The 18,212-nt window shown below is 31.2% G+C and overlaps 1 protein-coding gene across 4 annotated transcripts in view; it reads left to right on the top strand.

Annotated features, from left to right (window-relative positions):
- The window catches only part of mctp1a (multiple C2 domains, transmembrane 1a), a 256,389-nt gene that overhangs the window by 172,564 nt on the left and 65,613 nt on the right, over positions 1-18,212 (top strand). For all 4 annotated transcript variants that reach the window (XM_068221519.1, XM_073951401.1, XM_068221518.1 and 1 more), the window contains one exon: positions 9,661-9,780. In XM_068221519.1, the coding sequence (XP_068077620.1) occupies positions 9,661-9,780 (120 nt within the window). The remainder of the gene's footprint in view (positions 1-9,660; positions 9,781-18,212) is intronic.

The following is an 18,212-nucleotide window of genomic DNA, read 5'->3' as shown; positions in this document are numbered from 1 at the left end:
ATTTGTTCTGAAATTATTTCTACATTTTTAAAGTTTTAAATATCTACTTGAAATCTAAAATAAAAATTTCTAAAAACATCACCAGTCAATACACAAGATTTAGCCCAGATTTTATGATTGCTCTTTTTTCAAGAAGTTGCTAATTAGATTGATCCCAAATCATCCCGGCTCTGCACAACAAAAAAAGTGTTTCATGACATGCCAGAAGATGGCAGTGCGGCATCACTCAATCCAAACATCCCCACCTCCCCAATCCAGCCAAAAAGCAGATGAGTTATTGACGTCCATAATCAGCCTCTCATTTGGCGTATTTCTACCCTCCGTTGGCACTATTTAAAATAATCAACACAATGTGATGACTTAATTTCTGAAGTCCAAGTACAGGGGGCTGTTGTAGACTGTGTTGGTAACACACTTTTAATGTGCTAATTCTCAAATGCCTGCTCTGAAGTGCTCAAGCCCGCACTCCACAACACAAAGTGCCAAAACGATATTGAAATCGGCTGCCAAAACGTGTCCGTCCTCCATTCCAAATATCCAGTGAGATGCTGAAACACTTGGCCGATTTAGATCATTCTCCCAGTTAGAGCAGTTTTTTTGTTGTTAAGGGACTTAATCTCAAGTGCTTTCGGTTGGATAAAATCAAATAGATATTTAAAATGAAATCAAATTTACATGCCACTTGACGTTAGCCGTGGATGAAAATGCTCGTTTGATACTGCGTTTAGTGAAGTAGTCATTAGGGAAGTGGAAGAACACATTCATTTATTCATTTCTGTTCATTTCATATGAGGAAAAGCATTTTTTATTCATAATCATCTCCCATATCGCTATGATGTCCTTGTCTTTCAGAGAAATCCTTAGTACGACAATATCAAAGCTCAGTTCAATTACACTTTCTATGAAGCTCTGTTTTTACAGTAATTATTTATAATCAAGCATAACATATCTACAACAATATCTGTGAAGACACACATCAAAACCTACTGTATAACAGGACAGTTACAGCTACATTTATAAGTGTTATTAATACATATTAGTCATTACATTTTTCAACATAAAAGTTGAAAAACACGTTGTTCACTGATTTAAAAGTATTAATTAGTGATAAGTCATGATTCAAAAAAACTAAGTAAATAATTTACATTTTAGAAGTCTACTAGAAGATGTCTAGAAAAATATTTCTAATATTTGTCTATTGTATGTTTCGGTGTCTAGTCAAACGTTATGTACAGTATGTTTGGTAGAATTACACATTACGTAAAATAACACACATATGATGATTGAATTCTTAACATTTGCATGTGGAAAATGTGTGTCCTGTTTTCACTTTTACTTAAAGCGATTAATGATGTGTTTATAGATGTGAGTAACTATATTTTGACTTACAATAAGTATTTATAAGGCAACAGTACGGTGGCCGAGAAGTGCAAAACAACATTACAAAGTTTGAAACACTTTTACAAAGCTCGAGACAAATTTACATTTTGAAAAACATTTTTACTTATTATCAGACACAATTACATAGGACGAAACAAATTTACATTTTAGAAAACAAATTAACAAGATGCAAAACACTTTTACAAATCCTGAAACAAATTTACAATTACAGATTCCCTGGTACATTCTACGTCACTCCCGGGGTGTGGTACATTCCCTTTCTGTAGGGAATCTGTAATTGTAAATTTGTTTCGGGATTCGTAAAAGTGTTTTGCATCATGTTAATTTGTTTTCTAAAACGTTAATTTGTTTCGTCCTTGGTAAAATTGTTTTTCCTTTGTAATCGTGTCTTATAATAGGTAAACATGTTTTTCAAAATGTAAATTTGTCTCGAGCTTTGTTAAAGTGTTTTAAACTTTGTAATGTTGTTTTGCACTTCCCGGCCACTGTGAAACAGGGCTCTTATCGACAATTTAAAGCCATTCAACTTTTGTTTGACAGAACAAAAAATCTTTGTAACTTACTAATGACTCTTTATAACTTTAATATAACTATGTTAAAACATTGCAGACTTTACCTTTATAAATACAAGAGCGACCGACTATTTAATAGTTACAAATCATAATGTATTACATATTTCATCTTTAAGGATAAGCCGCTTGAAATGTGACATCTCGTTTTCAAGAGGGTCCCTACAAGATCAAATAAATATTACACACAAAAAATTACATTCATAATACAACATACAACAACAATGAACACCCCACTACATACATACATACATACATACATACATACATACATACATACATACATACATACATACATACATACATACATACATACATATATATATATATATGTGTGTGTGTGTGTGTGTTTGTGTATATATATGTGTGTATATATATACATATATATGCACTTCAATTTTTTAATGCACATTCAAAAAAATTATTAATCACTAATAAGTATTAATAACACTAATAAACGTGTAGATATAAATGTCATTATAATATATTATAGTTTTTGTTGTGTCTTTATAGCTACATTTATATAGTTGTTAGGCTTGATTTAAAATAATGTTAACACTTTATTGTAAAGTATTAAGTACTGGCTTATTACCTGCCTATTATTAAGATATTACCTATTTATTAGTTGCTCTACTACAGTATAATGACAGTTAAAGATACATTTATAAGTGTTATTAATACTTAATTTCATTTTTTAATATATGTGTTCATAACACATTATACACTATATAGAATCTATAGAACCGCACATTACATAAAATCTTTCCATCAGACGAATGATTTCTTAACATTTGCGTGTGTAAGATTTTGTGTCCTGTTTACATTTCACTTAAAGCCTTGATTGATGTGTTTAGTAACTGTATTTTAAATTACAATAAGTATTTAAAGACAACAGGGCTCTTATCAACAATATAAAATCATACTTTTGTTTGACAAAATCTCTGTTAACTTACTAATGACTCTTTATAACCTTAATAAAACAATGTTAAAACATTGCAGGCTAAATAAAAGAGTGACCGGCTATTAAATAGTTACAGATCATAATGTATTGCAACATATTTTATTCTTATTCGTTTTCCCTACGTACAAGATCAAATAAATATAACACACATAAAAAAATACAGTCACAATTCAAACTACAACAACAGTGAACACTCCACTACGGTATTAACACATATATAGTATTATAAATGCATTTATACTTTGTTAATGTGCATTTGAAAATCAAATGAATCACTAAGTATTAATAACATTATTAGACGTGTAGATATAACTGTCTTTATAATATATTATAGCTTTTGTTATGCCTTTAAAGATACATTTATAGAGTTATTACGCTTGATTAAAAATAATGGTAACACTTTATTATAAAGTATCAACTACTGGCTTATTACCTGCCTATTTAGATATTAACTGTTTATTAGTAGCTGTATTACAGTATAATAACTGTTATCGCCACATTTATGAATACGTATTAGTCATTTAATTGTTTAATATACATGTTCATAACACATTTAACACTGATTTGTAAGTATTAATTAGTTAGTCATGATTCATAATGACCTATTAAGTAAATAATTTACATTTTAGATATCTACTTAACATCATATATATATATATATATATATATATATATATAGTATATATTTCTAATACTTCTGTTTTTTGTACAGTATGTTTGGTAGAATCACACATTGTGTAAAATAACGCATGTATGATGCTTGATTTCTTAACATTTGCATATAGAAAATTTGTGTTCTGTTTCACTTTACTTAAACTTTTCAATGATGTTTTTATACAGGTTAATAACTGTATTATGACTTACAATAAATATTTATGAGACAACATGGCTCTTATCAACAATATAAAAGCATTCAACTTTAGTCTGACAGAACGGAAATCTTTGTTAACCTACTAAAGACTCTTCATAATTATAACATAACACTGTCTTAACATTGCAGACTGTACCTTTAATTTTTATTGTATTTATAAATACAAGCGCGACCAACTAATTAATAATTCTATTAGATTATATACTTTTATAACTTATAAATCATAATGTGTTGCAGAAATTTTTATTCTTAAGGATAAACCGCTTATGTTATCTCGCCCCCTAAGACCAATTAAACAGAACACTTATTAAACAATGACATAACAATGAACAACCCACAATAGTATTAACACATTAAACATATACATAAACATATGTGCATTTTTATTTTGCTAATGTGAAATAATGAAATAAATTACTAATAAGTAACATTGTTTTAAATGTATGTATAACTGTCATTATAATATATTATAGCTTTTGTTGTGCCTTTATAAATTCATATATTATTATATATTATATATATTATATTATATATATTAATATATAAATTCATATATTATTATATATTATATATATTATTATATATATATATATATATATATATATATATATATATATATATATATATATATATATATATATATATATATATATTCTTGTTGTTATGCTTGATTACAAATAATGATAACTCTTTATTATAAAGTATTAACTACTGGCTTATTAACTGCCTATTATTAAGATAATAACTGTTTTTAGTAGCTATAAAGTGATAAAACCTAAACTAACTAACTATTAATAACTATTAATTTGGTATTAATAGTAAAAATGGTCACACTTTACAATAAGGTTCATAAGTTAATGTTAATTTATGCATTTACTAACATGAACAAATAATGAACAATACATTTACCACTGTATTTGTTCATGTTAGTTAACGTTAGTTAATGAAAATACAGTTGTTCATTGTTAGTTCATGTTAACTCATGGTGCATTAACTAATGTTAACAAGCATGGACTTGGATGTTAATATTGCATTAGTAAATGTTCAATTATGATTAATAAATGCTGTACACGTTTTGTTAATGATTAGTTCATGTTAGTAAATGTATTAACTAATGAACCTTATTGTAAAGTGTTACCGTAAAAATAATAATAATAACTATTAATTAGTAGTTTGTTTAAGCTAAAACTCTTAAGGATTTGTTAAATAAATAAAATCTTATAAAAATTATTAAAAATAAAGTGTAACCTTAATAATTATAAACACAGTTCTGATTCATTATGATTATGGGGTTCATAAAAAGTGTTACCCTAAATCCTTATATAGCAGATATCAAATGTGGATGTTTTTTGTGAGATGAATGGACTGACGGAAAAATTACATTTCAGATGTCCCTATTAGGTTACCGTCTGTCTCGCTGAAACATTGTGGGACATTCTCCGTGCAGGTGGAGAGGTTACAGTATGTGCCCTAAAGTACAGGAACTCACACAGGGAGAAAAGAAACTGGACGCCGTGGCTCCGGAATGGCCGAACCGATGCTCAATACCTGGATGCGTTCTGACAAAGCCTGTTGTCGTGTGTTGGGTCTCTCTTTCCTCTCTTTCACCCAAAGCTTTCTCTTCTGCTTTTGGGGGTCCGTGGCCCTTCCCTCCCCAAGGACAGCTCTTAGTTGGGGGGGTGGTATGAGTGTATGAATGGCCCCAGAACTGTGGGCATCTCTCTGTTGGCCGCTGTAGGTTGTGTGAAAGAGAGAAGGGTCACTTCTGAACAGCCGAGGTGTCGGGTAACATCAGCTGTCAATCAGGATCTGGCCCTCAGCTAGAATGACCAAGCAGTGTCCGGCGACAGGTTACAAAAAAAAAAAACATGCAGGCGAATGACGGAGAATTGAGACAAAGAAACTGGTTTGCTTTGAAGAGACGGATTTCTGATTCCCTATAGGTGTGGTTTTGAACTCCAGCGAGAGTATTTTATCATTTGAATATTTTTTAATTGAGTCCCAAAAAAAAAGCAGAAATGCTGAAGGCTGATTTGTTATATTTTAAATATTTTTAATAGTAAATTAATTCATTATGATTTCATGAAAGCACAGATGGAAGATATTAATTCATTGCGAGGGATTTCTAATTACTTTGTCTGAAAAATATATTTGGCTCTAATTAATGGGACACGCTGCAGATGTTTTGCTGCATTTGGCTGGAAATGTGTTTGCTCTATAGGAATCCTAAAATGTTTCACATTTGGATTTATTTATTTATTTATTTATTTATTTATTTATTTATTTATTTATTTATTTATTTATTTATTTATTGTTCTGTATATGCAGTGTTTTTCAGATTAGCTATTTTATTAAGAACATTAAATTTGTAGTTTTATATTTATTGGATTAATTTGTGGTTTTCTGCTTTGTTTAAATTACTTTACATTACTTTTTATTTTGAGCTTTTGAGATTTCCATATGCTTTCAGAAAGTCAGAGCATTGTGAAAGAGATGCTTTTGATAACATTCCATTTGAGCACATGTAAAATGTTTTTTTAACCCTTTAACTGCCCCAGCCAGAAAAAAAAACTGTATTGCGTTTCTTAACTCATAATGACACTAGTAAACACACTCAATGCTTTTTTTTTTTTTCAACACATCCCATAATTTCTAAAAAATCAACCTCTACCAAATTGTTGATATGTCGGTTTATGGTAAAAGTACCAGAATTAATACACATACTATGAAAAATCTAAAAATATGAAGTGTTAGACCAATTTATTTAAAAACAACGAAAACACTAAGTCATCTTTATTTTTTGAAGTATGCCATAAAATATTTCAGATTCTCATTGTTTTAAAACCAAAATCAAGTGTAGTAGTGCAACAGGATTATGTTTGTTTGATTTTTTTGTAAACTAACAATGCTGTGTAATGCAAACCAATATTTAAAACAATCAAATATGCTCGACCATTTAACTGAGCAGGCAGTTAAATGGCTAAGCATCCAAACAAAAAAAAATTGTAGGGCATCTTCATCTTATTTTTAGCTGTATATTAGAATGTGTGGCGGTTCATTCCCCTTTGGTGACCCCTGATGCACAAAGGGACTAAGCCGAAGGAAAATGAATGAATGAATAAAATAGAATGTGTTCTGTTGACTGTCATACGTCTAAATGTATTCATCAAAATGACTATCATACATTTAATCACAGTATACAAAAACGGCATCAGTGTAGCAATTGTAAAATAACCAAAACAAACTTTTTAAAGGCACTTTATTTAGAACAGGATTAATGTTATGGCGTATTTAAGATTCAATGACTGTTCAAAAACTACTACTACACTGCAGGTTTTAACCATTTGTTTGCAAGATGTTTATTAGACAAAATTGTAATGATCACTTATTATTTATATACTGTAAGTTAAAGTCTGTAATTACATTGATTAAATTAAGCACATATGAAACATTAAAGTAGATAACTACTTGTATTTAATGCTTTCTACCTATATAAAATCACTCTATTGAATTGAATTTCACACGGACACCAAATTGGATCTCCAGTCATTGACCCACATTTATTATGACCTTAGAGGTGCCCAATTTGCCCTTGTGTTTTTCCTCTTTGAAATGTTCAGCGTGTGCGCATTGGGTAACCGCGCTGTAATGGATAGTGCAGAGAGCACGGAAATACATCTGACCTGTTTCTACAAGATTCAGAGATTTTTCCACTGCCGTATGTGTGTGTAAGTGTGTGTGTAAGTGTGTGTGTGTGTGTGTGTGTGTGTGTGGTTGTCGGCATGCCGTCTGATGTAATTCTATAAAAACTTTCCAAAAAGTATCCAGAAAATATCATTTATATGTAAAAATTCTACACTTTATTATTTATAACACTTTATTATTACACAAAATATTTTTTCATCTGTGAATATTATTGTTATAACTTACTGTGATTTTTGCTTTGCTGAAAACAAGTCTCACAAAAATGAAAACTTGTTTCTTTTTATGTTTTGTATTCAGCTAGTTTGACTTTTAATTTCTTATTATAAAGAGTTGCTTATTTATGTTGCACATTAAAGACTTTTAATCTTGATTAAAATACTTTTAATTGTTAACTAGATTTTTGTTTTGTTTTGTTATAAGTACTAAGTAGTTTGGATTAATGCTGTAGTAGAAAACATTTGAAGCTTTATGCTTTATTGTATTTACAATATATAACTCTTAAAAATATTTCAATGTAAAATAAAAAAGCCTATTTCTATATCATGTTCTAGCCTTAGTATGGTGAGGGTCCGTCTCTTTCTCTACAGGATATATGTGAACATTTGGTCGAAGCCGTGGGGTGATGGGTAGTCGGGTCACATTTACAATAGAAGGAAAACAGAAATGTGAATTATGCTTTATGTTTAGAGCTTTTGTAATGTCCTTTAAAGAGAGCGAGACTCATTTGCAGACCATTGACTCATTCATTGCGGTTTCACACTGAAAGACTTTAAAAGCATCATCTGTGCTCACACTTGACAGACTGTGAAAAAAATTATCTTTGTGTTACTGTTATGTATTACTGGCTATCAGGTGCTCTGAAGGTATCCAATAAAAGATGCATTTTGAAATTAAATTTAGACATTAGAAAATGTGATTTTCAAAAAGGACTGTATAAAAAGGATAATAAATCACAAATGTGGGTCTTTTGTTCTTTATAAGTTTACAATAACAATCAAAAAATTAATAATAAATCATGCAGTTTTGAATCCAGTGTAATGATTGCTGATTTGTTTTACGTTTTATTGGTCCCTGTTTTTGCACAAATGCTGCTCTTTTGTTTTTTATGTTTGCAAAAAATAATAATAATAAAAAACTGTTTATAATCCAGTGGAAAAACTGTGGGTTTGTTTTAATATTTTACGTTTTACACTGTTTTGGTCCCTGTTTCTGCAAAAATGGCTCTTTTGTTCTTTAATGTTTACAAAAATGTAACAATCAAAAAATTAATAATAAATCATGCAGTTTTGAATCCAGTGTAATGATTGCTGATTTGTTTTACGTTTTATTGGTCCCTGTTTCTGCACAAATGCTGCTCTTTTGTTTTTTATGTTTACAAAAAATCATAATAATAAAAAAATGTTTATATTCTAGTGAAATAACTGTGGATTTGTTATAATGATTTTTACATTATACACTTTTTTGGTCCCTGTTTCGCCACAAATTTGGCTCTTTTGTTTTTTATATGTTTACAAAAATTAATAAATAATAAAAAAAATAGTTTATAATCTAGCAAAATGACTTGATTTTTTATAATGTTTTTTACGTTTTACAGTTTTCTTTGTCCCTGTTTCTACACAAATGCATCTGTTTTGTTCTTTATATGTTTACAAAAATTAATAAATAATAATACAAAAAAACATAGTTTATTACCTAGTAAAGTGACTGTTGATTTGTTATAATGTTCTTTACGTATTTTTTATTTTTTTTTGGCCCCATTTTTTGCACAAATGTGGCTCTTTTGTTCTTTATATGTGTTTGCATGTAAAAAAAGAACATATAGTTTTTTAACCCATTTAATATATATATATATATATATATATATATATATATATATATATATATATATATATATATATATATATATATATATATATATATATATATATATATATATATATATATATATATTTATATATAAGTGCACCTTTTTAATCTTTTTAATATTATCCCTGTTTCTGCCGTTTTTAATCGTGGTTGTATGAGGATTGGTTTGGTTTAGTTGTGTGAAACTTTGAGCTGGATATAAATGTTAAATACAAAAATTCTAAATACTAAAATACTAGTTATAATAAGTTTAAAGTGTTTCATAATTTTGTACCCTGTTTCTGCAGCTTTTTGTTTTGGTGGTGTGGAATTTTGAGCTGTATATGGTCCCGCTGGTTCTCCTGATGCTGCTGGCCTGGAACTACATTCTCATTGCTTCAGGGAAGGACACAAGGCAGGGAGATGTGGTAAGTCTCACATCTACTGCATTTCAATACAACCCCTTCACTGTCACTATTCAACCTTTTTTTTTTTTTTTTTTTTTTTGAGGACATCTGTTTGAATTCTAAACATTTTCATCTCAATCGGCACTCATAAAAGTTAATAATTTACAGAACAGGTGGAAACTCAAGTATTTTGCACTCCAAGCTGTTTATTTAATTGAATATTTTAATTAAAGTGTCACCGCAATGTCAATCTGAAGAGGACTTTCTTTTATTTTTTTAAATCAAGCACAACACGTGTATCTTGAAAGTGCTTTCCAATGTAGTCCTAACTTTGTCATCTTTTGTGTGGTTTTAGACTGCTGTTTAAGTGAGTGTTTGTGAAAAAACAGCCATAAAGAGAGCTCACCTTGAAAATCATTCAAAGGAATTGATTTTATACCAGTGTAGATTTTTGAAAGTCATTTAATTGGCGTTTAAGATCTTGATGCAGTAATTGAACAAAAGCTTCAGGCTTGAATAAAACCATCACCAGCCCAAAGTAGATAGTAAATTAATTGTAGATCATTATTTCAGGGTGTACATAGGTTTTACCTAAGAATAGTGTCTTTATATATAAATATATCTGAATTATCTAGGATAGTAAATGGGACAAGCATATGAACTACATTTTTTTTGAGTGTCCTGAATATAAGCAATCAAAGATTCTCTGTGGGGGTCTTAGATATTTTTTTATTTTTTTAATCTTGTACCTTATGTGACACTCTTTGTTACTTTTGCAAGGAATTAAGAGCGTGAAACAAAGTTACAAGAACCGAAGGACCTCAAGAAAGTGTCTGTACAGTAATCATGTTGTCCTTTAGATGGCGACATTGTTTGCAAAAAAACTCACCAGCGCTCGGTCTGTGGGCTTATGTGTGTATTATTCATAGGCTATATCGAAATTATTTAGTTCTTTAGCACTGAATCCAAAGTAACTATTTTGTAATAAAGAAACAGCATGTAATAATGTGGGAGTTATTTTTTACTTAAATATGCTGTGGTGGTAAAATTATACTTATAGTACAATGTATTTATCTGATTTGCAGTTTCCAATAAAATACACATTATGTATTAGGTCTAATAAAATACCTTAACGTTAATTTTCCACAATTTCTAATTCTACAGTAGCTATGTAAAAAATAAATCACTTAAAATGCTAGGTTTCTTTGAATTTACAATGAATACTGTTTTAGTAAAACATATTTGTAAGACTTTAAAATAATGGTGCATTAGTTAATGCTAAGTAATGTATTTAGATACATAGACAAACAATAAACAATGCATTTATAAGAGCATTTATTCATCTTTGTTACCTTTAATTAATGGAAATACATTTTATTGTTAGTTCAACTAACTAACATCATTAATTAACTAATATAAAACAACTTTGGATTTTAATAATGCATTAGTAAATGCTGAAGTATGATTAATAAATGTTGTACATGATTATCTGTGCTCCACTCATGTTAATAAATACTTTTGGACCATAATTTTAATGTTATCAACATACAGTATACAATTTATATATAATCCCAGTGTTGGGTTGCAGCTAGAAGGGCATCCGCTGTGTAAAACGTGCTGGATAAGTTGTCGGTTCATTCCGCTGTGGCAACCCCTGACGAAAAAAGTGCCTATATATATAGGATTGGATGATGCATGATGATTCAGAGCAGGTTTTCTCGTTCTTTCATCGTTTTGAGCCATTTGGGTCAGACGTCAGGGATTCAGAAGTAGGTAATGGGTCAGAGGTGATACTGTCAGGACCTGTGAATTTAAAGCACATGAGAGGACTGGAGTCTGAGACAATGCCTTTAACCCGTTATTCCTCCCTCTACATCCCTACTGCTCTCCAACAAGCCATTGTTCTGCATTTTGACGACTGTAACCACAACACACGGGCTGGTGAGAGCAAGAGAGTTCAGGAACAGTAAACACACACACACATGCTTTTCATTAGCCTCAAACTCACTGATGAGCCTCAGCTTGGACAGTGTTTCCTTAACTGTGGATTTCAGAGGAAGGAATTTAGCTGTCTTTAAATGTGGGTGTAATTAATGTTACTTACTGTACAGTCATTCATTTTGTTCACTTATAGTTTTCATTAATATTGAAAGGGACAGGTAGAAGAGATATTGTATCTCATCGGGACTTACTTAAACTGATGAATTAAAAAATTGCTTAAAAAAAAAAAAAACATATATATATATATATATATTCATTCATTGTTTAGCTTAGTGCCTTTATTTATCAGGGGTTGCCACAGCAGACAGCAGAATGAACCACCAACTTAGCCAGCAGATGCCCTTCCAGCAGCAACCCAGTACTGGGAAACACTCATAAACTCTCACATTCACACACATACACTACGGCTAATTTAGTTTATTCAATTCACCTATAGCGCATGTCTTTGGACTTTGGGGGAAACCAGAGTGCCTGGAGGAAATAAATACGTGGAGAACATGCAAACTCCACAAAGAAATGCCAACTTGAACCAGCAACGTTCTTGCTGTGAGGCGATAGTTGTAACCACTGAGCAACCATGCCAAACCAAAGTAAACAGTTTGGAATAATAACACAAATTAAAATATGAAATTAACTTCACCTTATATATACTTTAAAAGCCTATTTTTGATTGTTTCTGTGTCCTCAATAATACATTCAGCTTCAGTTGTTATGAAATAATTAATCCTGATTTTTACATGTTTATGTGTTTAAATAAACATTAATAAACATTTAAATAAACTTTTGCATGGAACATCGATTTTCTGTATTATTTGTCATTTTGGTTATAGAAAATACTTTGCGTTTATCTTTAAATTCTGGTCAACTCTGGTCAGTTCTGTTACAGCAGTTATTAAAAGAAAGTCTTTATAGCATGTGATTCGCTTTAAGTGATGCCAATTCTTTCGGCAGAAAACTCTGGAAGACATTGAACCATACTGTATCATTATTCTTCTCTCATTAATTTATACAAAATGTTTAGGATATACACCAAAAGCAGTTATAATAATAATAATTTGTCAAGTCTGATGTCGAGATATTTTGGTAAATTTCGCAATCACTTAAAAAAAACAACAATAATATGATACAAATGCATAGCATTCTGTTTTAGACATATCGTGTGGCACAAAATGGTTAAAAATGTAAACTCTGGTATTGTCAACTATGTTACAAAGGGGTTTAAAAAGTTTAACAAATAATTTAAAAAACAATCAGTGAGAAAATCAAATGCTTCTCGTCATATTTAAGCATTTTGCTTTATTTTACATTAATAATGGATTTAGTTTACTGTAAATTATACATTTAAATTATAGGAACATTTCTCGCAGTTCTTGAATAATTCATAATTATATGACTTCAAAACCAATACTGAAATAATTGAACACAATTTCCACATCAGCACAATAGATATGAAATTCCAGTCAAGAGTAAGTTTCATGAATCAGGCTATCTGTCCAAATTCACTCTTAGGATAATGCTTTGATTGAAAAAAAAAATCTTCCAAAATCACAGCTGCAAAACTAAAGAAGTCAGCTTGGTCTGAGAGCTCTAAATGTCTCCAAAATTACGATCTGATATCATTTACATCATCCCAAATTGAATGACTCAAAAAAAAAAACAAGGTCACACTTTATTTTGATTGTCCGTTTGTTGATTTTAAGTTATATTACAATCTACATGACAACTAATTCTCTTTAGATTATAAGTTTTTGGGGTTAGGGTTAGTGTAAGTTGACATGTACAAAGTTTATTATAGTCAGTTAAATGTTAAAGGAGCAGTATCAACACATTAAGCTTACTGTCTATTAATACTGAAATGGACCATCAAACTGAAGTGTTACCAAAAAAAAAGCATCTTCAGATTTTTTGTTATTATTTTAAACAAAAAGTGGAAAAGGTTATTCAATAAAGGCGTATTTTTGCTCATATTTACCAAGTGTTGCACTATTAACGGAGAGCACTGTATAATATTGTATGTGTGCAGCTTATCTGAAAGCGACGTTTAGATAAACCCATGCTTTCTGAGTTTACCATTTTTGCTTTATTTTCATAAATGCACACTCAGAGGACTGATGTGCTTTTGAAAGGACTAATATTCCCCCTGTGGAAGTGTCCCATTCATGCTTTCATCACTACAGTAGAGATGCCAAGCTCCCAGTGCCTGGCAGGATGTCATTTTAGATAACTCTAACTGTAGCTCTGCGCTAAACCTGCTGACACATAAATGCAGGCTGCGGCGCTCCAACAGTCCAAGCTGTTTTCTTTTTTTTCTTTTTTTTTTTGACTGAGACAGACAGAAACGAGATACAGAGATGCTGGCCAGCCTACTCGGCAAGACTTTCTGTGAAACTTTTCCAATTGTTTGTATGACATCTGACTATCAGCATGGCGTGTTTTTGTAATGTGCTGCAGCACGTCTCCTACAGAACACAGAGGATGAGGGTCTACTCAAATGTGGTGTATGCACAGAGATAGAAAGTAAAAGTACGACTCACATGCACGGAAATATGCACTAAAGCACAGAAGTAGAACAGCTTTTTTATAGATTTTTCAGCCTGAGCTGCAATCAATTAAGGAACGAAAATATATTGACTATATAGAGTCACATTAAGTTATTTAGAAAATACTTCTTTATTATTTATTTGTTTGTTTTATATAGTTGAATATACATTTAATATACATTATACAATCTCCACGATGGTCTGCATTCTCTAGCCTCCGGTCCCTTTACTGCAGCTCTGCACATGAAGTTTGAGGAGAAACAGTTGTCCCCAACTGAGCCTAGTTTCTCTTGAGGTTTTTTCCTTCACTTGAATCAATTGGGGAAGTTTTATTCCACGCCACTGACCCCAATGGCTTGCTTGGTTTGGGATCTGTGGAGCTGCACATCGATGGATTCGGTTTTTAGTCTTTGAACTATCAGCAGTGAAAATTAAACCAACTGAACTAAACTGAACTTCAACTCTAAAAACTGGACTGACACAGTTTAAATTAACTAAAGCTTCCTTGTTAAGATGTTTTGACACAATCTACATTCTGAAAGCATCATAGAAATAAAGATGAATTTAACTGAATTTACAAATACTTTACATATCACCTATCCCAATTTAATTAAATAAAAAAAGATACGTATTTAAAATAACATATCTTCTGTAACAAATTACTACACACTCACTCTCAGAAATAAAGGTACGCGAGCTGTCACTGGGGTGGTACCTTTAAAAAAGGTACACGTTTGTACTTAAAGACTACATATTGGTACCTTCAAAGTATATATTAGCATCTAAAAATTTTAAGGGGAACACTTTTGTACTTTTTAGGTACTAATATGTACTCTTGAGGTATTAATATGGACCTTTTGGGTACAAATTGTACCTTTTAAAAAGGTACCACCCCAGTGACAGCTTGCGTACCTTTATTTCTGAGAGTGCAGGGACCAATTCCCACCATTAACTAGTTGCTTATTAGCTTGCTTATTAGTAAGATATTGGCTGTTTAATATTAGATATATGTATCATATCCTGCATGATCTTATTCTATATCCCTAATCCTACCAGATCCCAAAACCCAGCGACTACATTACTAACTATTAATATGCAGGAAATAATACTTTAAGCAGTTAAATCCCTTAGTTAGGGGTTTGTTAAAGCAATAGTTGTCCATTAAAATAAAACATAACCATGTCTGCAAAAATTCAGTTACTATCTATAATAATAGTTCTGTATATTTACAGATTTCAGAGATAATTGATTAATCTTAGCTGCACTTATCTCATGTCTCTTTCATTGTGGCATTTTGTTGTCCACATATTTAAATGATATAGTCTTAAATCAATATCCTATACACTAAAAATGGTTCATTAGATTTACTAAATTATTTTAGGTAAGTCACAAATATTTTATATTTTCTCAATTTAAACAACTAAATCAAGTTGAACATTAATAAAATTTTATTTGATTGTTTAAATTAAGCCCATATAAATAGATTGCAACCATTTACCTTGCTTATTAGTAGAATATTGGCTGTTTATTATTAGATATAGATAACATTTTCTGCATGATCTTTTACTACATCCCTAATCCTACCCAAAACCCAACAACTGCATTACTAACTTTTAATATGGAGGAAAATAAATCTTTAAGCAGTTGAATCCTTAAGTTAATGGTTTGTTAATAACACTAATTAAACATTAAAATAAAGCGTAACCATGTCTTTAATAATTCAGTTAATATCTCTAATAATATTTACAGATTTTATAAATAATGGATTCCTCTTAACTGCACTAATCTCATGTCTCTTTTATTGTGGCATTATGTTGGTCATATAATAAAATTGACGTCAATAACAATGATAAGCTCTAGACTTTTTACTCTATATTGATCTACGAGCTAATCACACAGCAGAAATGCGCGACAATGGGAATCCAAAGGTGTTCTGATATTCGAAATGTACTGATTTTTTGGCCACCGAAAATTTATCAGCTAGATAAATTATTCTGTCCATATGTTATGCCATTTCATGGACTGTCTAATTTTTGTTGCTTGAATCATTGTTGGGGTACTCTTTTAAATCTTAAAGCATTTATATCAAAATATATATTGTTCAATCATTCAATATGGAAAATTAAGATTATTAAGCCCTATTAAAAGAATTAAATTAAGCCCTATAATAAAATGATAGAGTCTTACATCAATATTCTATACACTGAAAAAATGGTTAATTGGATTTACTAAATTATTTAAGGTGCAGTAAGTCATTGCAAACAATTTATATGGGCTGAATTTAAACAAACAAATTAAGTTGAACATTACTAAATTGAATTTGTTTAAATTCAGCCCATATAAATTGTTTGCAACCACATACCTTAAAAACAAATTATTCCACATTATAAATAAACATTTATTCCACAAAATGCTTTCATTATCCCAGGCAGTATTTCAGATCATGCTTCGTCAGTCCGATTGTGCATTATCCCTTGTTTGTTGTATCCCTTCTGTCCTCCATCTAGTATGTTCTGGGAAAGCAGGAACCCACTTTCAGCTGTCACATTTCTTGAAGGGACTTGTTACCTCTAGATGTGACATTGCAGCTCAACTCTTAACCTGTAGACAGCTGACCCCTGACTCTCGTATTCTTACGCTGTTCTCCGCCTGCCACCCTTCCACCAGATACCTGACCTCGCTGTCACTGCTGGTTATTGTTAAAGATCCTTTTTACCATCTGGAATGGCTGTGCACTAAACAGTAGGCTACACTCCCAAACCCGTTGTTTCAAATCAGTCGAATGAGAGAGGCGCAGATTGGCACGTAGTGCATCTCGATTGGTTTTCGAAACTGAATAAACAAAGAAAAAATAAACATGGATTTCAACGCACAACAATGGGATGTGACTTTTGAACTAGGCCTGTCGATCAACAGCAGTACTGTGTTTCTTTGGTAAACAAAAGCAGCTGCATTGCCTTATTCTGGCTTCAGAGCCCCCTACTGGTAAGGAGTATGAATGCAGTATTTTAACCTGAAGGTTAGGGAGCAACAGCACAGCTACCGAGCCATTTTGACAGCCGCTGTCAATGGCTAGCCAACACCCGAGCACTACCCCTCACCTCTGTTTGTTTGGAGACCTGGAAGCATTCGGGTGGGCTTCGGTGCGGCCACTCGGGTTTAGTCAAGCGTTAGACAGCTCAGTGTGATTGGAGGGGATTGAAGCCCATGGCTGGACCTAGAAGACCCAGGCCGCTGAATTCACTGGCCTGGAAAACAGTTTACCAGATGTTTTGAAGGTGTTAATTATAGCATATACTGTCAGAGCTGGAAGAACACAGTGACGTCTCTTTCACCAGCTCCAGTGCAATTAGGCATCCGAGGTTCTTTCTCTGCAACCTTGTCAGTGGTGGGAGAGAGAGTCTTAATTGTCAGGGTTACTTTCACTGTGTCCTCTAGCAAGCTTGCTGTTTTTTCATTTTCATCATGCATGTTTTAAGTGTGTGTTTTGCTGTTGCAGGGTTGTTGCTCATACATGTTTTTTTTATTAATAAAGCACATTTTATACACAATGGTAATTCAAAGTGCTTTACATAAAGAATGAAGAAAAAATTATAATATTATAAATATAAATATTAAAATAGCAAAAAAAAATTGAAAACAGATTAAAATGTGTTTAAAAAGGTTATAAAAGAATGAGAAAGAAAAAAAAGACATAGTCTTAATAGTTATAATAGATCTGTCACATTCATATTTGTGGTAAGACATTATGATTCACTCTTGATTGATTGTGCTGTGATAACAATGCTACCTGTTTTAGACAACAGGCTCAACTGTAAAATTCAGATTTTGTGTGTTTTAAAAACATAGTTAAGAAAACAAAATGTAATTTTATAGATATAAAATTAGTAATTAAGTAATTTAATGATTTTT

Source organism: Danio rerio, chromosome 5, assembly GCF_049306965.1.
Source record: "Danio rerio strain Tuebingen ecotype United States chromosome 5, GRCz12tu, whole genome shotgun sequence".
Lineage (NCBI taxonomy): Eukaryota > Metazoa > Chordata > Actinopteri > Cypriniformes > Danionidae > Danio > Danio rerio.
The sequence above is the reverse complement of the archived record's forward strand: the minus strand, read 5'-3'. Positions and strand labels throughout refer to the sequence as shown.